Source organism: Leucoraja erinacea, chromosome 1 (assembly GCF_028641065.1).
Source record: "Leucoraja erinacea ecotype New England chromosome 1, Leri_hhj_1, whole genome shotgun sequence".
NCBI classification, from domain to species: Eukaryota; Metazoa; Chordata; class Chondrichthyes; order Rajiformes; family Rajidae; genus Leucoraja; species Leucoraja erinaceus.
In genome coordinates, this window is record NC_073377.1 from 158,990,801 (window position 1) to 159,017,929 (window position 27,129).

The 27,129-nt window shown below is 44.1% G+C and overlaps 1 protein-coding gene across 8 annotated transcripts in view; it reads left to right on the plus strand.

The window, feature by feature from the left end:
* Positions 1-27,129, plus strand: part of dclk2a (doublecortin-like kinase 2a) — a 313,388-nt gene that overhangs the window by 222,368 nt on the left and 63,891 nt on the right. For 4 of the 8 annotated variants that reach the window (XM_055646576.1, XM_055646603.1, XM_055646595.1 and 1 more), the window contains 2 exons: positions 9,341-9,379; positions 17,479-17,551. In XM_055646576.1, coding sequence (XP_055502551.1) covers positions 9,341-9,379; positions 17,479-17,551 — 112 coding nt within the window. The remainder of the gene's footprint in view (positions 1-9,340; positions 9,380-17,478; positions 17,552-27,129) is intronic. The other 4 variants (XM_055646586.1, XM_055646620.1, XM_055646611.1 and 1 more) reach the window with 1 other exon arrangement.

Genomic DNA, 27,129 nt, shown 5'->3' on the forward strand with positions numbered 1-27,129 from the left:
AACAGAGAGAATCTAATCTTAATCTGTGGGATGCCCATTTTGGTGGCATGTCTGTTCCATACATAGGTGAACCTTACTCCATGCAATAGAATTTCCATCCCACTATTTTGCCATGGAAAAATCGTCAAACGTAATATAGTGTCAAAAATCCATGATAGGACCTTTCTGACGCCAGGTTAAAGGAATTAGTGTTACCAAAGGAGATGCAAGAGGTCAGGTCAAGGGTGCCAGAGTCCTACTTCAGACTAAGTTATTGTCAGTGTTAAAGAATCTGTAATTCTATCCATGGCATCCCAGATTTTACATGTTATGCGCATTAGAATGTTATTTTTTTAGGCTGAGAGGCAGGTGTTGTATTTGTTTAACATGTGAAGACTACTAAAAATAATCAGAACACTTTTTTTAAATGTTCAATTTTTTCTGATATTCTATAATTAAAAAAATGAAAAATCTGGTTCATATCACCATACAGAAATATTACAAACAATGAATGATCATAGTATCCTAACTATTAGTATGGTAAAAGATGCAGTGTCTTGTTCTTACAGAGCATGGTAGTACACATACGAGAGGAAGTACATACACGAGGACGTTGACAGAATGTCATGGGCTTTGTTGACGAGTGCCTTGGAACATTAGGAAGAAGGGTTTTAATTTTAGTTGCCTGAGCCTATAATACCATTCAATTCAATCTGTCACCTAACTGAGCACTCACCTTTTATACAGGTCTCTTAAGAGCATTCGTTAATGAAAGTTAATCAATCTCAATTAAAATTAACAATTGATTGAATGTCAATAACTGTACAAAAAGTAGAGTTCCCAGTTTCTGCCATCTTTTACATGTATAAAAGTTTCTTAACGTTACTCATAAGATTCCTGGCTGTATTTTATAGACTTTCTTCCCGAATTTCGTGGAAATGGATCCATTCTATTCACCTGGTATGTTCCAAAACACGAAAGAAGTAACCATTTGACCTTCTTGACAGGGTATTCAGCCCCAGTCACTGAAATCTTTCTACGCGAGTTAAGAGATTAGAAGAATGCAGCAACAATCCTTCATTATTAGACTAGTGCCAGCTGAGAGAATGTGCAGAGGTCCTTGGAACTAACAACTATCTTAAAGATCAATTCTTGTTGAGTTAGGACATTACTGCTTCTTAAAAATAAAATTATATTGAAGCAAATTAAAGGGCCTAGTTTAATTACTTTAACTAGTTTAACTATAGAGGCACAGGTTGGAAAAAGTCCTGCATCACAATGGCAACAAGGTGCAGAGCACTTTGGAATGTTATAAGGTAATAAAGAGCCCCAGAAACCACAAGTTCTGTCCGTTATTAAGATGCACCAAAATGATGCATCGGGTGAAAAACTAAAGTTGTGATGGAAAGACACTAGATACTGGTTGTGAATGCTCGTATGTCTGGCTTACAGATTTTTCATGCATCATGGAATTCGTAAGATACAGTGTAAACTGGGTAGGCAGTCATTTCCATGGTTTCTCTAGGTTCCTTTCATTTTGTTTTCCATAAAGTTACTCAAACAATTGGGACTATTCCTGAAGAAATTCAAGCCTAAAGTGGCAGTTCCCACTGAGGAGATTTAGCAGAGGCGTTTAAAGTGATGAAGGGTTTCGATAGAGTGAGTAAGGTTGGAGTATTCCCTTTGGATGGGAGTCAATGACAAGAGGTCATTAATTTAAAACTTGTCACTGAGGAAAGAAGTTCAGAGAAATGTCTTTACACAGAGGATTAGTGGAGTATGGCATGTTTTGTTATAAGCCTGAAGGATGAGACCTCTGTATGCTTTTAAGGAAAATTACATAAATATTTGAGGCAGTGGATGATACAGAGCTAAGGGAAGAGAACAGGCTAGTGGGATTAGGCTTGGATTGCTTTACTTGGCATAGACACGGCAGGTTAAATGCCATTCCTTTGATGCTGTGGCTGGTATTAATAGTGTCCTTGGATTAAAATGTAATCCTGTTGATTTAACCAGAGGAATGCAGTCAGAATCCAGCAGGATAAATGAGGTGGCCCAGTTTTGAAGCATTTGTCTCTACTTCAGGATTCACATATCACATTCACATATCACTACATTTTTATTTAGCTGTGATCCTAGCTTTATATAAAAACATTATAAAGTGTAAAACATAAAGTCTTAGCATACTTTAATCTTGGCCAGTTCGGTGGTTCTGGATAGATTATGAACTTTGCGCTGCAATATATTTTTAGTGCTGCAATTTAAACTCTGAGTGAACTGTAATTTTAAAATGCAGTCTGAATAAATGTCCCCATCAGTGTCAGGATGGGAATTGTGAAGTTGTTTCATTTACTTCTAAAGTATCTGTTCATTTGTCAGTGTCTAGAACCAGAAAAGAGTGCCTTTGGCGTAAAGATATCCACTTAATATATATTTTTGGGGTTAGACTTAAATGTTCAAATGATGAAGGTTGTGTGGTAGCGTACATTAAAGAAACATTAGACTGGAAATTCTAGAAGGTCTTAATTAATACATGGTAGCTTCAAATTTACATTTCTTAGTATCGGCTGTATAATCAGTATCATCGACAGACTGTCTTGGTGGCACTAGGACACTTCAGGCTTTTGGTCTGTTTTTGCTCTACTATTTTTTTTAATTTAATTTACCTTTTTTTTCTTTGTTATATTGTGTTATCTATTGTTTACTGTGTTTACAGACCTGTTGTGCTGCTGCAAATTAGAATTGTATTGATCTGTTTTGGTACATATGACAATTAAGCATTTTACTCTTGAAATATGATTGGAAATGCTCATCAGAATGGTAAGGGCTGCCTGTTTACTCCTGTCTTCTGTCCACCCAGTGGCGTAGCGGGGGGGGGGGGGGGGGAGGGGGCCAGAGGGGCGGTTCCCCCGGGCGCTAAATTTTTAGGGGCGCAAAAAAATTGTTGGATAAAATTTTTTTATAAAATGGCAAAACATTTTGTTCTAAAGGCACACTGCACCTCTTTGGCAGCCTTCCCCTGAATTATTGTAATAAAATGTAATTTTTTTTGCCATTTTATAATTTTTTTTTATCCAACAATTTTTTTGCGCCCCTAAAAAGTCTTAAGTCTTTGTCTCATCCCTTCTTATTCTCCCTCTGCGCCGAGGCCGCTGCCGCTGTGTCCCAGCCGCCGCTGTCGTTCCACTGGGCCCGCGGTCGGGTCGAGTGGCCGCTGCCGCCGGAACGTGCCCCCGCTCCGAGGCCGTGTGGCCACTGCCGCCGCCCCCGCTCCGAGGCCAGGCCAGGTCCCAGCCGCTGCTGCCGTCCCAGCTGTCAAGGCCAGGCCGCTGCCGCTGTCAAAGCCGCCGCTGCCGCTGCCCAGCTCCGAGTTCTGGTCGCCGCTGCCGCTGCCGCTGCCCCAGCTCCGAGGCCGCCAGCTCCGCCATTAGGCCTCGGCGCAGGCGGAGACGGGGGATACGACAAAAGAAGTCACATCCCCCGAAGGAAGAGACCAAAAACGTGTGCCCCCCCCCCCTTGGATTTATAACAGCTCATGGGCCATGGCTAGCCGCTAATGAGGAGGCGCAATATTTTAAACTGCCCCGGGCGCTCACTGTGTCCACCCCCTGCCAAACAAGAAGTTTCCAAGTTAGAGGAATGTGCTGTAAAAATGTAAGGGTTTTCTGCACTTTATAGCATTGCTAGCATAAATGTCATGCTTTGTGTTAGCTGATGAACAAACCTCATTAATATAGCATGCTACCATGTTAACACTATCTCTCAAGCGCTGGTATTATTAATTATGAGGCCACTTCAATCTCAGTTTTGCAGAGATTATGTTTAAGATTCCTACCCATTTACCAGTTTTTATGGTTTATTAAGGGAAAACAACAGAGTAAAGAGATGCCACGCTGCAGTAGCCTGATGCTCAAACCCAAGAATTAAAATTGCAAATGCACATTGTTATTCACAATATATATTACCTACCTGTTTGGAATAGTTGGCCTGTAATCAATCCCCTTATTCATTGTTGATCTTGTTTAAAGATTAAAATGTAATATAAATTTCCTAATTAAACAAATATTTGAAAGTATTCAAGGGTATTGATTTCATGTTGAAATGTAAATGTGTCTTCAATCACAAAATGTTTTTCATTTATTAATTCATGGGATATGAACATTACTGATAGTGCTAGCTTTTTTTGTCCATGCCTTATGACTCCTGTTAGGAAGGCATAGATCGGAGTGGGTCACAGTGGGTATAGGGTCACATGTAGACTATATCATTGTTTGTGTATATGGTAGATTACAGATTGCCTTCCTTAATGTAGATCATTACATCAGTTATTTTTTAATGAGAATAGTATAGCTTCATGGATACCATTGCTGAGACAAGCTTTCTTTTAAAAAAAAATCTAGATTTTGTTGAATTTAAATTCTCTACCTGTCAACTTGGGATTTTAACTCGGGCCTGGTCAATGGTCTGGAACTCTTACCACTACTCCAGCAACGTAACCACTACATTACTGTAATTCCAAAGCATCACTAACTCTTCTATGATAGCCTATATTATTAAAAATGTGGTATGGCAGTAGATCTCGTCATCTGCTGGGCATTATATTTCTTAGAAACCATATACTCTGCCTCACCCTATGGAGCATCATGGCAGATCAATGCCATATTTTCTCGATTTGATTTGCTGTCGGGGAGCGTGACCATACTTGCACAAGAGATAAATGTTCCAAACTAGTACCGTAAACTCAGACAATGACCCGCTCCATAAAATTTGTTTAGGTAGTGGGTTAAGGAGAGCCTGGAAATTTGAACCAAATATTAGGCCTCACAAATCCTCACAAAATGTGAAATGTTTCATCTTTTGAAGTGAATTTGCACTGTTCATTGTTTCTTTCTTGTTTGCAAGAAAGCAAGCAACCATGATTCCACCAGAATTTCTAATGTTGAATGATATTGCATTTGTGTCCAAAATCCACCAGGAAGCTGTTCTTCAGCGCCCCTTCCTTGATTCTTTCTTCTCCAGTAAAGTCACTCTCTGTTATTGTATTTTTGTTTAGGGTCTAAACAGGAACAAGCTGTTCAACCTAACATACTGTAGTTTATTACCTGTTCCTGATATAATACATAAACACACTGCCGATCAGATCTCCTCCCCCAAGATCGAATATAATAGAATTCTGGTTGATTTTGCGAAACCATTCTATTATACATTGATTATTATTGATGGCAATCTGAATCTTCCCTGAGAAAAATGGATTCAGGCAAGACTAAACTGGGAACATCTTCAACCTGGTTAGTTTGTCTCAAGTTCCTGCATGGTGCTTTTTTTTCCAGGAGTCACTGTCATTCATCTCTGGCAAATATTGAAGAAAGCAATTTACATTGTAAATTATTTCCATTAAAATAGATCATTCTCGCAAAGAATTGTTTTTTGAATGCAATGCCCTTCCCTCCCCTTAGTTGTGAAAACATACTCATATAAAGAAGAAATCTCAGGAAAATGTGGGGACTACATGTCCTTAATCTTCTTTATCAAGACACATTTAGACCCAGCAAATGTGTTCAGAATCATGAAAGCAATCCAGATCTTCCAACCTACCTTGTTACATTTTTTACCTGCACTTTCTCTTTAGTTGTAACACTATATTACACACTCTGCTTATTTTCTCTTTTGCACTACTTGATTGATGTTGATTTATTATTGTCATGTGTATTGAGATACCGTGAAAAGCTTTGCCTGTATGCTATCCAGTCAAATCATACTGTAGATGAGTACAATCAAGTCATGTACAAGTACAACAGGTACACATAGAGAATATGTGCGGTATGATTTGCCTGATAGCACATAAAACTAGCGTTTTAAAGGTATCTCGGTACTCAATTCCAATACCAATGTTCAGCCAAGGTTAATGCATGGCCACATTTGTGTGTGTTTTCTGACTCCCAATAACTGAATATGTAGCGTACTAATGTTGCTACATGGTATATTTATAATAGCTGAGCCTCACGTTGCGAGTTGACACAAGAGGTACCCCGAGTTAAAACTCGTGGCAATAACGTACGATTAACGTACGGAAATCGTGGACGCAACTTAGGGATTCGTGGCGCTAACGGCAGGTACTCGTGTTACTTGTCGACTCTTGCGAAAAAATCAAACATGTTTGAAATTTTCCACGAGTCAATTTTACTCTTGTGGTTAAGAATTGAGACATTTTAACTCGTTGTAAGAACGTAGTGGCCCGTGCGTTTACCTTAGTGTATCGTGAGTCTACCGTGGGAACTCTTTAACTCAGCGGGCAGGAAGCAGCAGATTGTCGCTCCCTTCAGTTTCCCAGCGACAATCACCTGCCATAATGCGAGAGAGATCATGCACTGTTGTAGGTCTCCTTTGCACGTCAGTGTTTCTGTATTTCTCCACTCATTGTTGGCCCTATCTGTCACCACCCCCACCTATATCCCTCTGCTTCCCGGCCATGTGTGTGACCCCTTCCCTCCCCTCTCCAGCTCCCCGCACATTGCGGGGGCTTTGCAGTGTCTTCACGTCGGCGATGCCAACAGGTCCGTGCCAGTCGCCCCGGGGAAGTCACTCCCTTCAGTTTCCCAGGGGGTCGGGACGAGGCTGGAGTTGGGAGGGAAAGGTGGTGGTGGGGGGGGGGGGTGGGTTAGGTGAGCAGGAAAGTGGGGTTGTTTGCAGTTGCAGAGGGAGGGGGCAAGGGCGGTACCGTTCCCAGGCTCAGCTCCTGTCCAGGGGGGTGGCCGGAAACGTCAGGACCAACGGGACACCGACCCCCAGGCCCACCAGGCCCACTGCAAGCACGGAGATCCCAGAGCCCCCCAGCCAGCAGCAACTCCAGCCCAGCCCCACTCCAACTCCAGAGGAACACTCTCCCCATAGGGGCAGAAGCTGATGGTGTGCAAGGTACGTCTTGTTCTTGGGGTGGCGGATGAGGGGGCGCAGCTCAGGCTGTGGGCGAACTGCCACTTGTCGCCGTAGCGGCCCATCGGGGAGCGGGTTCCTCTGGAGTTGGAGCGGGGCTGGGCTGGAGTTGCTGTTGGCTGTGGGTCTCTGGGTTCTCCGTGCTTGCAGTGGGCCTGGTGGGCCTGGGGGTCGGTGTCCCGTTGGTCCTGACGTCTCCGGCCACCCCCCTGGACAGGAGCTGAGACTGGGAACTGTACCGCCCTTGCCACCTCCCTCTGCAACTGCAAACAACCCCACTCTCCTGCTCACCTAACCCACCCCACCCATCCCCTCCACCTTTCCCTCCCAACTCCAGTCCCGTCCCGACCCCCTGGGAAACTGAAGGGAGCGACTGCCCCGGGGCGACTGGCACTGACCTGCTGGCATCGCCGACGTGAAGACAGTGCAAAGCCCCCGCGCCCGTGCAATGGGCGGGGAGCTGGAGAGGGGAGGGAAGGGGTCACACACATGGCCGGGAAGCAGAGGGGTGTAGGTGGGGGTGGTGACAGATAGGGCCAACAATGAGTGGAGAAAGACAGAAACACCGACGTGCAAAGGAGACCTACAACAGTGCATGATCTCTCTCGCGTTATGGCAGGTGATTGTCGCCTGCCCGCTGTTCCTGACGCTAAAGCCTTGGGATCGTTGCCCTTCGTGCTGGCGTGGAGGGGGAGGGGGGTATTGTGCTGTTTGATCGCCCCCTGCTATCCCAGGGACGGGGAGACACAGCGGCTTTTGAGACTGGTGGGCAATCACTTCCAAAGTGTCTGCCCACACAGTCAGTACACCTCTCCTACACTTGTCTCCCGCACTAAGATCATCCCGCAGAGAATGATCCCAGCCTAACCCAAGAGCCATGTCACCCCAGACAGATTAATGACGCCCCCCCCCCCCCCCCCAACCTCTCTCCACCTCAACTCACGCCTGGGCACCAAAGCAGCTCAGGAGGCGAACCCTGAGCTCCGTCTCACAACAATCTGATGTGCACATCCGTCCACATTCAAAGATTTAATCTCCCGTCTCCCCGCAGTGTGTAGACATGGCAGTAAATTCAATTAAAACATATCAAACCTGTGTGTTTCAAACAAATCATAAGTATAACTGCTCTGGCACTGGATGGTGCGCATTTTCCCGTTGTAGGTCACATCAATAGATGCGGCCGCTCTGAATTATATCTTTAAAGCAAAGCCACAGGATGGAGAGGTCTTTAACACTGTTGCTTATTAAAACATAACACTGTTGCTTATTAAAACAAACCTTCAATCAGGTTTGGCTCAAGAGTAACTCGGGAGACGAACTTGGAACATCGCAGAAATGACAAGTAAACGGCAAACTTGTCATACCCGTGGGAACTCGGTTAAACTCCTGATCATACACTTGCAATCTCGTACACAACCACGAGTCATTCACTCGGGGTACCTCTTGTGTCAACTCGCAACGTGAGAACCAGCCTTAAGTTGGGGCAGATCTGTCACATCGACCTGGTTCTTAATGGTTCAAATGTGGAGGTCCAAATATATGCAGTGAAAGGAAAACTTGATTACAGCAGAATGATTTACCTCCCAAGATGGAATTTGTTAAAAAAAATTGTTTAAAAATATTCTGAAAAGACTACATTGATGGGAAGGCGGATATGCAGGATATATATGTAGGATATATATGTAGGATATGTAGGATAACTTCAAATAGCCCTTGCTTTCCCTCTCTCCATCCCCTCCACCTTCCCAGTTCTCCCACCAGTCTTACTGTCTCCGACTACATTCTATATCTGTCCCGCCCACTCCCCTGACATCAGTGTGAAGAAGGGCCTCGACCCGAAATGTCACCCATTCCTTCTCTCCAGAGATGCTGCCTGTCCCACTGAGTTACTCCAGCATTTTGTGTCTTCCTTCGATTTAAACCAGCATCTGCAGTTCCTTCCTACACACACACACACACACACACACACACACAAACACACGTGTATGCAGGTGTTGGTTTAAATCGAAGGTAGACACAAAATGCTGGAGTAACTCAGCGGGACAGGCAGCATCTCCGGAGAGAAGGAATGGGTGACGTTTCGGGTTGAGACGCTATATATATATCCTATATCCTATAAATATATATCCTATATATATATAGGATATTCTGTAGGATACAGAAAAAAATGAAACTGTGGCAAGGCGAAATAAATCTGGAATAACAATAAGGTTAATATAACAGAATAAAACAAATGAGTACAGCTAGTAAAATTGTACAAATGAATGATTTAACCTAATCTAACATGTAATGTCCAAATGGCAATTATAGAGCCAGAATTGGTAAACATAGTACAAAACAAGTGTAACTTAATAAGATAAAATATGCATTTGAAGTACATGACTTTCACACTAATACTGCATCACTGTTTGTGCTATTTTTTATACAGGTTCCCTGTTCATCAACAAGACTGCCTTCTACCACTTTGGTAATATTACTCTTCTTGGCCTTTACCTCAGCTGATCTGCTCTTGAAGCTTTATTTCATGCCTTTGTTACCTCTGGATTTGAATATCCCAGTGCTTTCCATGAGCTCATCCAACACTCAGTTGCCGATACTCTAACTCCCACCAAAGCCTATTCTCCCATCAACCCTCGGTTTTTGACCACACTGACTGTCAGTCAAGCAGTACCCAGATTTTGAAATTATTGTTCTTATCTTCAAATCCTTCCATTGCTTTTTTTTTCTATATCCCTCTAATATAAGTCAGTCCCACAGTGACTCCAGGGTGTGGTCTCCTTTAATTTTCAGCATCTTCTTCAATTTTAATCGTGACCATGTCTATCCCCTCAGCTCTAAAATGTTGTCCTTAACTCCCATCACCTCTCTATTCTATCTGGCTCTAAGTAGTTTCTTAAAACGTGGCTGTGTGTGGGGTGACTTAATATTGTCTTAAGAGGCTCGTTATATTTTATGTGATTTTGAGGTTGATTGTGATGTTTTATTACATCGAAGGTGTTGCTGTTATCTTTTTTTAATGGAATGCAACCTAGCGCAAATGTTTATTGGGCAAAAGTGATACGGTCCTTGATGTAGGGTCTGAAACTGAAATGATGACCATCCTTCTGTCTGTATAAATGCTGCCTGTCCAATGCTGCCTGACTCGCTAAGTTCTTCCGGCAGTTTGTATTTTGCTTCAGATTCCAGCATCTGCAGTTCCTTGTGTCTCTCTTAAACTACAGAGGTGTGTAGAGAACAAAACCTTTGTGTTTGGTGCCAATCAGAATGGCATTCACAGTGTATAAGGAATCATATATGATCAAAATTAAGATGTTCTAATGGTATTTATCAATGATGACTAACTCAGAAATATATTATTTCAGGAGATTAACGGAATGTAGAATAGTTGAACTGGACAGAGGGAAGTGCTGAGAGAGGTATTAGGTAAATGACTTGTTAATTTCAATGGAAGGAGCAAGCGTAGGGAACTTACAAGGTATTAGTTAATACCATTTTTTTAATTCTTAGAATGTTTTCGTTAATTAGGATGTAAACATAGAAACATAGAAACATAGAAAGTAGGTGCGAGAGCAGACCACCAGGTCCATCGAGCCCGCACCGCCATTCGCTCATGGCTGAACACTAAACAGACACACTTACCCACAAACAGTAGACACAAGACACAGAACACAAGACACTACCCTCCCCTTTATACCGCTATCACCCCTCTCCACCCCAAGAACCTCGTGATCTCCTGGGGGAGGCAAAAAAACGGATAAAAACCCAGGTCCAATTCGGGAAAAAAATCCGGGAGATTCCTCTCCGACCCCAATCTAGGCGATCGACACTTGTCCAGGAGATCACTCAGGTCTTACTATACTAACCATACCTAGGTCCATATCCCTGCCCTCTCCCCGTAGCCCCTTATCCCCTTGGCAGCTAAAAAACCATCTATTTTAGTCTTAAATATATTTAAAGTTTCTGCTTCCACTGCTCCCTGGGGCAGTGAATTCCATAAATTAACCACCCTCTGGGTGAAGAAGTTCTTCCTCATCTCAGTTTTAAAAGAGCCCCCCCTTATTCTGCAACTATGTCCCCTAGTTCTAGTTTCCCCGATCATTGGGAACATCCTCGGTGCATCCACCCGATCAAGGCCCCTCACGATCTTATATGTTTCAATGAGATCGCCTCTCATTCTTCTAAACTCCAAAGAGTAGAGTTCCAGCCTACTTAACCTTTCCTCATATGTCAATCCCCTCATTGCAGGAATTAATCTTGTAAACCTTCGCTGCACTGCCTCCAGGGCTAGTACATCCTTTATTAAGTATGGACCCCAGAACTGTACACAGTATTCCAAATGTGGTCTCACTAATACTGTGTACAGCTGCAGCAAGACCTCCGTGTTTTTATACTCAATCCCCCTAGCAATAAAGGCCAAAACTCCATTGGCCTTCCTGATTGCTTGCTGCACCTGCATACTAACTTTCAGTGATTCATGTACTAATACCCCTAGATCCCTTTGCGTTGCATTACAACGCAGCTCCTCCTCATTTAGAAAATAACTTGCCCTATCATTTTTTTTCCCAAAGTGAATGACTTCACATTTATTAGTATTAAATTTCATCTGCCAAGTTGTTGCCCACTCACCTAGCTTATCTATATCCTTTTGCAGACTCTTCCTATCCTCCTCATCCCCTACTTTTCCTCCCATTTTTGTATCGTCCGCAAATTTTGATATATTACACTTGGTTCCCTCCTCCAAATCATTTATATAAATTGTGAACAACTGGGGTCCCAGCACCGACCCTTGCGGAACCCCGCTAGTTACCGGTTGCCATCCCGAGTATGAACCATTTATCCCCACTCTCTGCTTCCTATTTGTTAGCCAATCCTCTACCCATGCTAATATATTACCCCCAATCCCATAATTTTTTATTTTTAGCAATAGTCTCTTATGTGGCACCTTGTCAAAAGCCTTTTGGAAGTCCAAGTATACCACATCCACCGGTTCCCCTTTATCCACCCGGGTTGTTACTTCCTCAAAGAATTCGAGCAGATTCGTTAAACAGGACTTCCCCTTCACAAAACCATGTTGGTTCTGTCCGATGAAGTCATGTTTATCCAAGTGCCCCGTTAGTGTTTCTTTAATAATTGTCTCTAACATTTTACCCACCACCGATGTTAGACTAACCGGTCTATAGTTACCCGCCTTCTGTTTACTTCCTTTTTTAAATATAGGTGTTACATTGGCCATTTTCCAATCCACTGGGACCGTTCCTGCCTCCAGGGAGTTTTGGAAAATTATCACCAATGCATCCACAATCCCCACCGCTATCTCCCTCAAGACCCTTGGATGTAATCCATCAGGCCCAGGGGATTTATCCTCCTTCAGTCTCATTAATTTCCCTAATACCACCTCCTTGGTGATCTTAATAGTATTTAGCTCCTCCATTCCTACCGCCCCCTGTTTATCCAGCGTTGGAATATTTTTTGTGTCTTCTATGGTGAAGACTGATACAAAATACTCGTTTAATGCCTTTGCCATTTCCATGTTCCCCACCAACAACTCTCCAGTCTCACCCTCCAATGGACCAACGTTCACCTTAGCCACCCTTTTTCTTTTTATATAGCTATAAAAACTCTTACTATTAGTTTTTATGTTGTTCGCTAAATTCCTTTCATAGTCTATTTTCCCCGTCTTAATTAATCTCTTAGTTATTTTTTTTTGCTGACCTTTAAATGCTTCCCAATCCTCTACCCTCCCACTATCTCTGGCTACCTTATATGCCCTTGCCTTCAGCCGAATACTATCCTTTATAGTTTTACTGAGCCATGGCTGACTGTTCTTACCCTTACCCCTTTTTTTCTTCATAGGAATAAATTTTTCTTGAAGGTTATACAGTATACCCTTAAACGTACACCACTGCTCATGTACCGTCTTATTCTTGAGTCTGCTATCCCAGTCAACTTTGATCAGCTCAGTCCTCATACCTTCATAATCCCCCTTATTTAGACTAAGCACCCTAGCCTGAGTTTCAACCTGCTCCCCTTCTATTTGAATATGGAATTCGACCATATTGTGGTCACTTGTTCCCAACGAGTCCCTAACTATGACATTTTTAATTAATCCTGCTTCATTACACAGGACCAGATCCAAGATTGCCTCCCCCCTTGTCGGTTCTGTGACATACTGTTCTAGGAACCCGTCTCTAATACATTCTATAAACTCTTCCTCTAGTCTACCCTGCCCAGTTTGGTTTGCCCAATTAATATGAAAATTGAAGTCCCCCATGATTACAGCAGTTCCCTTTTTACATGCGTCAACTATTTGCAGATTTATGTTCTGACTAACAGCGTCACAGCTATTTGGAGGTCTATAAATTACACCCACTAGTGTTTTTATTCCCCTTATTATTCTCCATCTGTACCCAAGCTGTTTCACTATCCTGATCCTTCAACGCAATATCCTTCCTCTCTATTGCCGTTATTCCCTCCCTTATTAAAAGGGCCACCCCTCCTCCCTTTCTTTCCTGTCTATCTTTCCTAATTGTCGAGTACCCCTCTATATTTAACTCCCAGTCCTGATCCCCTTGCAGCCATGTCTCCGTAATGGCCACGATATCATAACTATATATACTTAATTGCACCGTTAATTCATTTATCTTATTACGAATACTCCGTGCATTTAGATAAAGCACTTTCAGATGATTTTTACTACCCTTCCTTTCCGTTTTTGCCCCTTTTACATCTAAAGCTTTATCTTCACACATTCTGTCTCCTGTCACATTTTGACTTTCCGCTTCCCCACTGATACCCTGCTCTATTTCCTCTACCCCTGCCGTTATTACCCCCCCCTTGATACCTCCCCCCCGCTACTTAGTTTAAAGACCTCTCTACTGCCCTAGTTATATGATTTGCCAGGACCCCAGTCCCAGCACCGTTCAGGTGAAGTCCGTCCTTACAGAACAGATCCCCCCTGTCCCAGTACTGGTGCCAGTGGCCCAAGAAACCAAACCCATTATTCCCACACCAGTCTTTGAGCCACGCATTTAGCTTCTTAATTTTACGTATCCTCGCCGATTTGGCCCGTGGCTCAGGTAGCAATCCGGAGATCAGTACCCTCGAGGTTCTGCTTTTTAATTTATTCCCTAACTGCTCAAACTCCTTCAGCAGATCCTCCTTCCTCGTCCTTCCTATGTCATTGGTCCCCACATGGACCACGACCACTGGATCCTCCCCCTCCCACTGCAAATTTCTCTCCAGCATCGCAGAGATATCCTTAACCCTAGCACCGGGTAGGCAACACAGCCTTCGGGACATGTTCTGCTGGCCGCAGAGAACCCTATCTACCCCCCGAATAATACTATCCCCTATCACTACTGCATTTCTTCTAACTCCCCCCTCTTGAATGGCCTCCTGATCCCACGGTGCTGCAGCCAGGTTGCTCATCCCTCCCACAGCCCCTGATCCCGTCCTTACATTGAGTAAGAGCCTCGGTCATGCTCGTCAGGGACAAGGGCTGTGGCTCCTGCCGCATCTCCTCCTGGTTCCCCCTACCTGCCTCGCTTATGGCCACACCTTCCTTTCCTTGCTCACTGCCTACTGAATTAGTTAAACTGGTCGGTGTGACCATCCCCTGGCACAAAACATCCAGGTAATACTCCCCCTCCCTGATGTACCGCAGCGTATGAAGTTGGGTCTCCAGCTCATCAATGCGGAGCTGGAGTTCCTCTAGCCTCAAACACTTACTGCAGCTGTAGGGATCTTCTACATCAATGGTGTCGACAAATTCCCACATCTCGCAGTATTGGCACATCTCCTGACCGCCCATCTTATATAAGTAATTAACTGGTTCTATTTAAGAATCCCCTACTGTATTGATACACCCCTTATTTATATAATCCTACCTCCTATAAATGGGGGAAAGTACTCACCCCAGCCGTAAATTACCTACTGGGTTGGCTGTCTAGTGGTAATTCCGTCCGCTCTTCCTGTCTGGCCCACTGCTCCCTTGCAGTGCGTGGCAAACCTCTTTGCCTCTCCCAGAATCCTTAGCCTCTCAAGCGTATTGCGTGGTCTCCTCTCCTCAGCGAAGACTCTCGAGCCAAAGACTCACACTTTTCTCACAGGGCACTTCGCTCACTCACTGCCGCTCGCAAAGAGCTGTCCTGCTTAAATTGACTGATAAATTGCCTATTTACCAATTTACACAGCCAATTCCTCAGTTTTCAACTGTTTTCACCCCTCTCCTCACACTTGGGCTAGAGCCAATCAGTGGTATCTCTTGCTAATCTGTTGCTGCTGTTGCTCCTCCCAAATCTACAGCAGTACTGACTTTTTGTTATTATATGTTCTCATAGCTTTTAATCATTTTTGAATGTTTTTCAATGACAGAAAAATGCAGAATGTTTAACAGCTTTAGCAGCTGGCAAAGGTAATTTAATTCCATCAAAGTTTCTTCCGGGCAGGACATGTTAAGGGTCTTGTCATCATCTCTATAGCTTGTATTTGGCCCCGAGTCTTTCTGTCATTGGTGATACCTTAAGGAAGTTGCTGTGCTGTTACTGTATATAGCAACATGATACTACTCGATAGCAACATCTGTTACATCTCTTGTTGCCCAATGGTATGAGAAACAGTCTCACATTTCTGCTAATAAGATAATGTGGAACATAAATAATCTTGCTAAATGCTCTTCCCCTCAATGCACACGGTTGATGCTGGGAATTATTCATTCCGTTTCAAGCGATGGTTTACACATGCGTTCCAAGCACACACAGACACATAGGAGCCAAAACCATCTTGAATGCATATCAAATGAACATAACACTTTAGTTTAGTTTAGTTTAGTTTAGTTTAGAGATGCAGCAGGGAAACAGGCCCTTCAGCCCACCTAATCAGCACTGATCCAACGGTCAACTGAACACTAGTTCTATGTTATCCCATTTTTGCATCTTACGCACTAGGGGTAATTTTACAGAAGTCAATTAACCTACAAACCTGCACATTTTTGGAATGTGGGAGGAAACCAGAGCACCATAGAAAATCCACGTGGCCACAGGGAAAATGTACAAACTCCGTACAGACAGCGCTCATAGTCAGGATTGAACCCGGTTCTCTGTGCTGTAATCAGATTCAGATTCAGATTCAGATTCAATTCTAATTGTCATTGTCAGTGTACAGTACAGAGACAACGAAATGCATTAATCACTGTTCCAGATAAAATAGTTACCTGTGGTTTTATCATTCAACATAAATTGTGCAATGCAGACGTAAGGAACTAGAACTGCTGAGTGAGCATCTCTAGAGAATAGATCGGTGACGTTTCAGGTTCAGGCCCTTCTTCAGATTGTAGTGGGTGGGAGGAGGCTAAATGGGGACAGGACAAAGTCTGACAACTAATAGGTGGATACAGGGATACAAATTGGCAACATTCAACAAGTGTGAGATAAGGATATAACATTCACCAGAGAAGGAATATGGGGGGAAAGAGGAAGGGAAAAATAGGTTCACATCCGGGAGGAGCACAAAGAAGAAAGGGGGGGGGGGGGGCAAAGTTGTTTGCAGCTTTGTAACCTAAAATTGGAGAATTCAGGTTATACGCTACCCAAGTGGAATATATGTGCTGTTCTACCAATTTGTATGTGGCCTCACTCTGGCACGAGAGAAGGTCCCAGGACAGAGAGGTCAGTATGGGAATGGGGAGAGTAGTTAAAATGGTTATCAACCAGGAGATCAAGCAGGCTTGGCGGACTGAACGCAAGTGTTTGGCTAGTCTACACGGTCACACCGATGTAAAGAAAGCCACATCGGGTGCACTGAATGAAGTCGATGAGGTTAGAATAGGTGCATGTGAACCTCTGCCTCATCAGGAAGGATTGCTGAGGACCCTGGATAGAGGTGATTTAGAAGGTATAGGGACATGTATTACATCTCCTGTGGGTGGAGGGGAAGGTACCTGGGGAGAGGTGGTCTAGGTGGACTTGCACTTGTGTTTGCCATGATATGCTTAAAAATGTTAAGCAAAGAATCTCCTTGTGGATCATCTATTCATACAGCAAGCACTACATTTTATGGTGCATCAACATGCATTGACCTATTTATTGCCAAGATAGACTTGCACATATTTTAACCATGAGAACAGAACATTAAGGTACAGTAACTGGTCATTTATGTCTTACATCATGTGTTCAAACAATCATGATAAATGCTAGAGGGATTTAGTAAATAATAACATTTAGTTAATGAGTTTCCATCTATTGCCATTGTTTCTGACAAAATGTAAACATGCTCAAATTAAATTGCCATTTGGAAGGACGCAAAATGCTGTAGTAACTCGAGTTCAGGCAGCATCCCTGAGAGAATGGATAGGTGACATTTCAGGTCAGGACCCCTCTTCCAATAATTTTTCAATTGCCATTTCAATTGTTTTTCCCTCAACACTACAGTAATGCAAGAATAAAAAGAAGATAAGTGTAGTTTGAACAATGAACCTTTCATTTATCAAAGCATTTGTATGATACTGTGTTGAAATCTGCATCGTTGGAACCTCTGTACTATTCAATGTTTTTAATTAATATTTTACAGATAAGTCACCAGATAGGACTATCCACAAATGCAAATGGAGTACCACAGCAAGCCAATGGCATAAGTCCTGATGGTAGGTAGAAAAGAATTAGAATATACTGGATGTTGACTGGTTTGATAAAACATAATCTTCACTCAGTATGGTTGTTGCTTTGACAAGGTATACGGTCCATTTAGCCTCAATGCATTGATACCCAATCTGGAATATTTAGTGTTTAAGAGGGAACTGCAGATGCTGGAGAATCGAAGGTTACACAAAAAAGCTGGAGAAACTCAGCGGGTGCAGCAGCATCTATAGAGCGAAGGAAATAGGCAACGTTTCGGGCCGAAACGTTGCCTATTTCCTTCGCTCCATAGATGCTGCTGCACCCGCTGAGTTTCTCCAGCTTTTTTGTGTAACCTGGAATATTTAGATTTGATACTGGATGTAAATTGTGTAAAAGATATCTCAACATTGAGAATCCCACATTTTAATATGAAAAGCTATGGGTGAACTAATTTTAATCTTTAAAATTAAGATTTTAAATAATTAGTACCTCTATTTAAGAATGGGTGCAAAGTAAAACCTGGAAACTATAAACTGGTAAGCGTGACATCTGTGGTTGGAAAGTCACTGGAAAGGATTCTGAGAAATTAGATACACTGCATTTGGAAAGATGGGGGTTAATTAGAAAGAGTCAAAATGGATTTGTGCATGGAAGATCATGTCTCACGAATTTGAGTTTTTTTAAGAAGTGACCAAGAAGGTCGATGAGGGCAGGTCCATGGAAGTAGTCTATATGGACTTCAGCAAGGCATTTGATAAGATGCCTCATGGTAGACTGCTCTGGAAGGTTAGATCATATGGGATGCAGGGAGAGTTAGCTGATGGGATACAGAAGGGGCTTTTTGATAGGAAACTGAGAGTGATGGTGGAAGGTTGTTATTTTGGACTGCAGGCCCTGTGACTAGTGGTGTGCCTTATGCCCCTGTCCCACTTAGGAAACCTGAACAGAAACCTCTGGAGACTTTGCGCCCCACCCAAGGTTTCTGTGCGGTTCCGGATGTTTTTGTCAGTCTCCCTACCTGCTTCCACTACCTGCAACCTCCGGGAACCGCACGGAAACCTTGGGTGGGGCACAAAGTCTCCAGAGGTCTCCGTTCAGGTTTCCTAAGTGGGACAGGGGCATTAAGGATTGATGCTGGGGCCTTTTGCTGTTTGTGGTTTATATAAATGATTTGGATGAAAATATACAAGAAGTAATCAGTAAGATTGCAGATGACATAAAAATAAGTGGTGTCATAGACAGTGAAGATCGTTAACAATAATTACAGCAGGATCTTGATCAGCTGACCAAAGGGGCCGAGAAACAGCAAATGGAGCGTGAGCTGTTGCATTTTGGGAAGTGGTCAGGTAGGACCTTCAAAGTGAACAGTAGGATCCTGGGTAGTGGGAAGAGCAGAGAGATCTAGGAGATAAACACAAAATGCTGGAGTAACTCAGCGGGACAGGCAGCGTCTCTCGAGAGAAGGAATGGGTGGAATTTTGGGTCAAGACCCTTCTTCAGACTGAGAGTTAGGTGGAGGCGGAGATACAGAGATAAGGAAGTGTAAGGTGTGAGAATGAGGCATCAAACTGCCTGATTACATTTTATTTGTTTCCTTTATATTTATCTTCTGAGCTAATAATGATCTATTCTACATTTTACTTGATCTCCACCCCTTTTAATGTCTCGCTCTCACACCTTACACATTCTTATCTCTATATCTCCCCCTCCCCCGACTCTCAGTCTGAAAAAATGTCACCCATTCCTTGGCCCAAAAAATTACCTGTGGGACAGGCTCATTAGATAGACCTCTAGGGGCTATCGGAATCAAGGGTTATTGATTGTGGATGATCAGCCATGAACACAATGAATGGAGGTGCTGGCTCGAAGGACCGAATGGCCTCCTCCTGCACCTATTGTCTATGTTTCTATGTTTCTCTCCAGAGATACTGCCTCTTCTGCTGAATTACTCCAGCATATTGTGTCTATCGTCGGTGTAAACCGGCATCTGCAGTTCTTTCCTACGCAAAGAGATCTAGGAGGACAAGTTCATAGTTCTCTGAAATGGCATCACAGGTAGATAGGTTTGGGAAGAACTCTTTTGGCATGCTGACCTTCATCAGCATTGTAATTGAGTACAGAAGTTGGGATGTTACATTATAGTTGTGCAGCAGGTTGATGAGACCGCATTTGGATTGTTGTGTTCAGTTTTGGTCACCCTGTTATGTGAAAGATGTCATTAAGTTGGAAAGAGCAGAGATAAGATAAATGAGGATGTTCCCAGGACGTAAGGGCCTGAGAGGTTGGCCAGGCTAGTACTTTATTCCTTGGAGTGAAGGTGACTGAAGGGTGATATTTAATGAGGTGTGTAAAATCATGAGGGGGAATAGATTGGGTGAATGCACAGTGCTTTTCACAGTATAGGAGAATCAAGAACTAACTTTAAATAAAAAGAGAAAAAATGAATAGGAACCTGAGGTGCACCTGTTTCACACAGAGGGTGGTAAGTGTATGGAGTGAGCTATTAGTTGACAACGTTGAGGCAAGCACAACAGCATTAACAAGACATTTGGACAAATGCATAGATGGACAAGATTTAGAGGGACATGGGCAGGATGGGCAAGTGGGACTAGCTTGATTGGGACATGTTGGTAAAGGGCCTGTCCCACGAGCATGCGATCTGCATGCGGCAAGCGCGACCAAACCGGAAGCGGGGGCTGCGCGGAGGTCGAGTGAGTGACGTGAAGTTCGAGCGAAGTCTGTGGGAAGTTCGCGAGTGACGTACGGCATCTAGATGCTGCGCATGCTCGTCGAGACGGTGCGTACGGCGTCGAAGTCGGTCAGATTTTCGGAGCCCCGCGAGATGTCGGGACCAGCCCCGCACAACTCCATACGGCTCCGGCGATCGAAGTGGGACCGGCCCCGCGAGGCCATATAGCTCAAGCGTCCACGTTAGGTCACGCTTGCCGCATGCAGTCGTGGAACAGGCCCTTTAGGCATGGGTGAGTTGGGCCAAAGGACCTGTTTCAATGATTCTATTTAAAAAAAAATTTTCATATATATTTGCTAATTTATTCTAACCTTAACGATGTGAGTGCTGAAATTGTAATGACTCCTCTGAGTATTTTTGGAAGTTTTCTCCTTAATCTGGACACGGCACTGGTGTTCATGGAGGTTCCGAAACTTGAAGCTTGAAATTAACATTTTATTTCTGAAATGAATGCCTCATTTGTGAAGGAAAGCTATTCATGTATTTTCATCAAAAGAAAAAGATAACACTTGATACCAAGCCACAATTCTGACCATATGCAGTTTATACGAGGCATTCCAAGACCTTCAAGTTCAAGAGAGTTTATTGTCATGTGTCCCTGATAGGACAATGAAATTCTTGCTTTGCTTCAGCACAACAGAACATAATAGGCATTGACTACACAACACATGAATAATAAACTGATAAAGTGCAAATAACAAAAAATGGGTTATTAATGTTCAGAGTTTTGTCCGAGCCAGGTTTAATAGCCTGATGGCTGTGGGGAAGTAGCTATTCCTGAACCTGGTTGTTGCAGTCTTCAGGCTCCTCTATCTTCTACCTGAAGGTAGCAGGGAGATGAGTGTGTGGCCAGGATGGTGTGGGTCTTTGATGATACTGCCAGCCTTTTTGAGGCAGCGACTGCGACAAATCCCCTCGATGGAAGGAAGGTCAGAGCCGATGATGGACTGGGCAGTGTTTACTACTTTTTGTAGTCTCTTCCTCTCCAGGGCGCTCAAGTTGCCGTATCAAGCCACGATGCAACCGGTCAGCATGCTCTCTACTGTGCACCTGTGGAAGTTAGAGAAAGTCCTCCTTGACAACCCGACTCTCCGTAATCTTCTCAGGAAGTAGAGGCACTGATGAGCTTTCTTGATGACTGCATTAGTGTTCTCGGACCAGGAAAGATCTTCAGAGATGTGCACGCCCAGGAATTGGAAGCTCTTGACCCTTTCAACCATTGACCTGTTGATATAAACGGGACTGTGTGTCCCCATCCTACTCCTTCCAAAGTTCACAATCAGTTCCTTGGTTTTGCTGGTGTTGAGGGCCAGGTGATTGCGCTGGCACCATATGGACAGTTGCTCGATCTCTCTTCTATACTCGGACTCATCCCCATCAGTGATACGTCCCACAACAGTGGTGTCGTCAGCGAACTTGATGATGGAGTTCGCACTATGACCGGCTACGCAGTCATGAGTATAGAGTGAGTACAGCAGGGGGCTGAGCACGCAGCCTTGAGGTGCTCCCGTGCTGATTGGTATTGAGGCTGACACATTTCCACCAATACGAACAGACTGTGGTCTGTGGATGAGGAAGTCGAGGATCCAATTACAGAGGGATGCGCAGAGACCCAGTTCTACGAGTTTGGTAACCAGCTTGGAGGGGATGATTGTGTTAAATGCCGAGCTGTAATCGATGAATAACAGCCTGACATATGAGTTTTTGCTGTCCAAGTGGTCCAGAGCGGAGTGGAGAGCCAGTGAGATCGCATCCACCATTGATCTGTTGTGGCAGTAAGCGAACTGCAGTGGGTCCAGGTTTTTGTCGATGTAGGAGTTGATTTGCTCCATGATCAGCCTCCCAAAGCACTTCATCACTACCGGCGTTAGTGCCACTGGTCGATAGTCATTGAGGCACGTCACCTTACTCTTCTTGGTCACTGGTATAATTTATGCCCTTTTGAAGCAGGTGGGGACCTCAGACCTCAGAAGTGAAAGGTTGAAAATGTCCGTAAAAACTCCAGCCAGTTGGTCCGCACTGGTTTTTAGAAAACGACCGGGTATACCATCAGGACCAGGCGCTTTTCGCCCCCCTGAAGGATTTCCTGACCGGCCTCTGTGACTGAGACTGAAATCCCATCACAGCGAATGGGGGCTCGGGAAGGCACATCGGTGTTCTTCCTATCAAAGCGTGCATAAAACGCGTTGAGCTCGTCAGGGAGTGATGTTTCGCCGACATTCGAGCTGCCTCCTGGTTTCGCCTTGTAGGAGGTGATTGCATTCAAGCCCCGCCACAGCTGCCGAACATCTGTCTCATCCTCCAGTTTGGAGCAGAAGTCCCTTTGGCATTTTTGATGGCCTTACCAAGGTCGTATCTGGACTTCTGGTAGACCACTGTATCATCAGACATGAATGCCCTGTGTCTGGTCTTCAGAAGAGTGCGGATCTCAAAGTTCATCCAAGGTTTCTGATTGGGAAACACTCGGAAGGTTTTGATGGGGATGCAGTCCTCCACACATTTCTTAATGAAGTCTGTAACGACTGTGGCGTATTCGTTCAAGTCCGTTGCCGAGTCATTGAACATTGCCCAGTGTGCTTTTCAATTGCTGCCTGTAGGCAGGAAGAAGCAGCACCGCGATGGTGGTGCAGCAGTGGTCGAGGGTGTTTGGTCCTCCAGAACCTTTTACAGCCGCTTCCCACTTCACACAGTTCCAGGGTGGAAGGCGTGGTAGGTTCCGCGGAGCAGTCGCTGTGAGAGTGGCATTGCTCGGCCTAACCTCCAGCCTGCAAGAGGCAGGTACATTTTCGGGCCTTACTGTAAAGTAAAAAATAACGTCTTGGACGCCTTGAAATCCTGTACTTTGATGTATCTGATTTGAAAAACTCAATTACAAATAGGTTCTATTTTTATCCAAGGACAGTATTCTTAAGGGGCTGCCCCACTTGGGCGACCTAATTAGCGAGTTTAGAAGAACATGTTAAAAAAATGACATGTTGAAGACCTCCTTCGACTATGTAGAAGACCTCCTTCAACTATGTTGAAGACTAGCTACGACTAGCTACGACTAGCTACGACTAACTTCAGGAAAATTGGACACCGAATAGTGGAGAGTGAAGACGACCTCCTTCGATCTCCTTCGACCTCCCTTCGACTATGATGAAGGCTATTTACCATTACCTTCGACTACCCTCGATTACCTACGACTAACATGCCGACCTACTACAACTTACTACGGCTAAACCTACAAGTAAAAAAAGTATCGATTTTTTTCCATGGCGACCTTTTTTTACTCGCGGGCATGTTTTAACATATTGAAAAAACCGCCGCGACCTAGCGGGGGCCTCGAGTACGCGGAGATCACTCTCGAGCATGAGGGAGAGTTACGAAGACCTCCTACGTCCTCGTGTCGACCATGCTGCGAGTATGAGTCGAGGACAAACTCGCCAGAACTCGCGGATTAGGTCACCCAAGTGGGACAGGCCCTTTAGTCCCATTTAAGTCCCTGTTGAAAATGCCAACACCTGATTGTTCTAATACTTCTCAAAATACCTTTTTATATATTAGAATATTTCAGAAATGTATTAATCGATGCAAGTTTCTGGGATTTACTGGGGTCAGATTAAGATCATTAGTTTCCATTTTTTGTCATAATGACTATCTTTAGAGCTTTAAAATGATGTCTGTGCAATATGAGCACATTAGCAGGGACAATTACCTGGATGTCGTTCAGCCAGCACAAAGAATACATCCAACAGAAGTAAGCATATCATGACATCAGTTACCATATAATGCTGGTATAATTTCAACATTTTCATTTTAGATTTTAATTCTCCAGCCAATAACTATTACTTAAGGCTTGCAATACAAACCACTAAACTAGCAGCAAAAATATTTTACCTGCACTAATTAAAAAGATCACTCAATCAATACATCACTGAATAGTGGTGGATTGCTGTTTTATTCTGATTTGATGTGGTGGTTTCAAGCTGCAGAAATATACATGAAATGGTGTGTAAGGTATTAAAGGATAATTTGGACGAACTTCAAGCTTTTCACACAAGGCAGTTGCTCCTAGATAGGGGTGCATTGACAGGAATGTCTCTCGGAATGCAACATGGCTATGAGAATGAGCAGGAGCCATGTAGAGTAAACAAGCTGTTGGATGAGAGGGAAAGAAGGAAAACAGAGCTCTCATTTGAACAGCTACAATGATCCTTGGCAATGAATCGTCTAAAATGTCTACACTTGCAGTGAGGACATCCTCACTGTAATCTGTCTCTTGTTTCAACCACAGCTACAACTCAAGGTTAGAAAAAACTGTGTTGCCAGTGGTTGTCAAGGTACAATATTTGGATCGTGAATATTGCAGTCTTTTCCATAGTGAAGTGTGGCATGCACATCACTTTGCAGACCACATGTTAACTTCCGATGAACTGGATCAAACACTGTTTTGTTCCATAATGTCCGGTTGATGAGAGACGACAGGCATCAAATGATGCAGTTAATGCCTCATCGCTCACACAGTCTTTATCAAGTCAAGTATCAAGTATCAAGTTTCCTTTATTATCATTCTGACTTTTCAGTCTGAACAAAATTTCGTGCCTTGCAGTCATAACATAGAATAAAATAACAAAACACACAATAAACACAGATTTAACACCCAACATAGTGAGTCCACCAGGCACCTCCTCACTGTGATGGAAGGCAAAAGCCTTAAAGTCTTTGTCTCTTCCCTCCTTGTTCTCCCTCTGCGTTGAGGCGATCCAAGCTTCCGATGTTGGGACCCCGCCGGGTGATGGTAAGTAAGTCCCGCGGCTGAATCCGAGCTCGAAACGGGCCGGTTCAAACTCCGCGGCCCGGGGTGGTCGAAGCTGCCGAAGCTGCCGCCCTCCAGTCCAGCGGACGAAGCAGTTGTTGCGGGAGCTCCGGAGAACAAGTCACCAACCTGTGACCTGCGAGCTCCCGACGATGTCATCCACTGGGCCCGCGGTCGAGCCTCCGAGGCTCCAAAGTCGGGTCGCCGCCGCTGCAACGCCGCCACAGCCCCGAAGTCGGGACACTGCCGCCGCAACGCCACCACGGCCCCGAAGTCGGCCAGCCTCGCGTTGGTAAGTAAGTCCTGGCTTTGCCTCCGGAGCCTCGAGGTCGGTCCAAGTTGGAGGCCGCCAGCTCCGCCATTAGGCCTCAGCGCAGACGGAGACGGGGGATACGACTAGAAAAGGTTGCATCCCCCCCGAAGGAAGAGACTAAAAACAGTTTCTCCCACCCCCCCACACATACACAACTAAAATAAAACTGAAATAAACTGTGACAACGGGACGAGAAAACTAAAAAAAAAGAAAAGACAAACGGACTGCAGGCGAGCCGCAGCTGCTAGGACAGCGCCGCCACTTCTGGGGTATTTCGCCACTATTCTGGCTCATTCCTCTGTGCCAGCATCATTTGACATACCACAACAAATGCATGTTGGTTATTAGGTGAAAGGCAATAGCCAGTGACTATACTGATGATGACTGCAAATCTGATGTAACAGACCATCGATTTGTTGGATCAACACTTCTGATCGCTGGACTACATAGAAACATAGACATAGAAAATAGGTGCAGGTGTAGGCCATTCGGCCCTTCGAGCCTGCACCGCCATTCAATATGATCATGGCTGATCATCCAACTCAGTATCCTGTTCCTGCCTTCTCTCCATACCCCCTGATCCCTTTAGCCACAAGGGCCACATCTAACTACCTCTTAAATATAGCCAATGAACTGGCCTCAACTACCTTCTGCGGCAGAGAATTCCAGAGATTCACCACTCTCTGTGTGAAAAAAGTTTTCCTCATCTCGGTCCTAAAAGATTTCCCCTTTATCCTTAAACTATGACCCCTTGTTCTGCACTTCCCAACATCGGGAACAATCTTCCTGCATCTAGCCTGTGCAACCCTTAAGAATTTTGTAAGTTTCTATAAGATCCCCCCTCAATCTTCTAAATTCTAGCGAGTACAAGCCGAGTCTATCCAGTCTTTCTTCATATGAAAGTCCTGACATCCCAGGAATCAGTCTGGTGAACCTTCTCTGTACTCCCTCTATGGCAAGAATTTCTTTCCTCAGATTAGGAGAACAATACTCCAGGTGTGGTCTCACCAAGACCCTGTACAACTGCAGTAGAACCTCCCTGCTCCTATACTCAAATCATTTTGCTATGAATGCTAACATACCATTCGCCTTCTTCACTGCAACTGGAGAAACCCTGCTGTAATCCGGTAGGCGGCGCGACTCTCGTCAGCAGCGGCCTCTGCAGCCCGTCCGCGGGACAATCGCCATCGCCAGCCGGGGGCTTTGACTTTGACTCTGACATCGGGGGGGAGAGTGCAGTGGAGAGATAAGTTTTTTTGGCCTTCCATCACAGCGATGTGATGGATGTTTATGTAAATTATGTTGGGTCTTGGGTCTATTTGTTTGTAATGTATGGCTGCAGAAACGGCATTTCGTTTGGACCTCAAGGGGTCCAAATGACAATTAAATTGAATCTTGAATCTTAAAAGCCAGATAGAGTGTTAACATTCATGGTAAGTTTTTATGGGCATAAGTTGATCAAGGAGAGGCAACATAATTATGGATAGCTGATTTTTGTTGATAGATTAGAGTGCCATTGAACATTATCTACATGATCTCCTGAAAACATCCAATCAGGTTTCAACAAAAGACATCTGGCATAAATGAGAATGCATTGAATTGGACACATACTTTTGTTTCATGTTGGAAATTGATCAGGATGGTTTTAAACATTTAAAGATTGTACTTGGATCTGCATTTGTGCTTCCTCTGGCAGCTCATTCCACATACCCACCTCCCTCTGCATTGAAAAAGTTGCACCTCC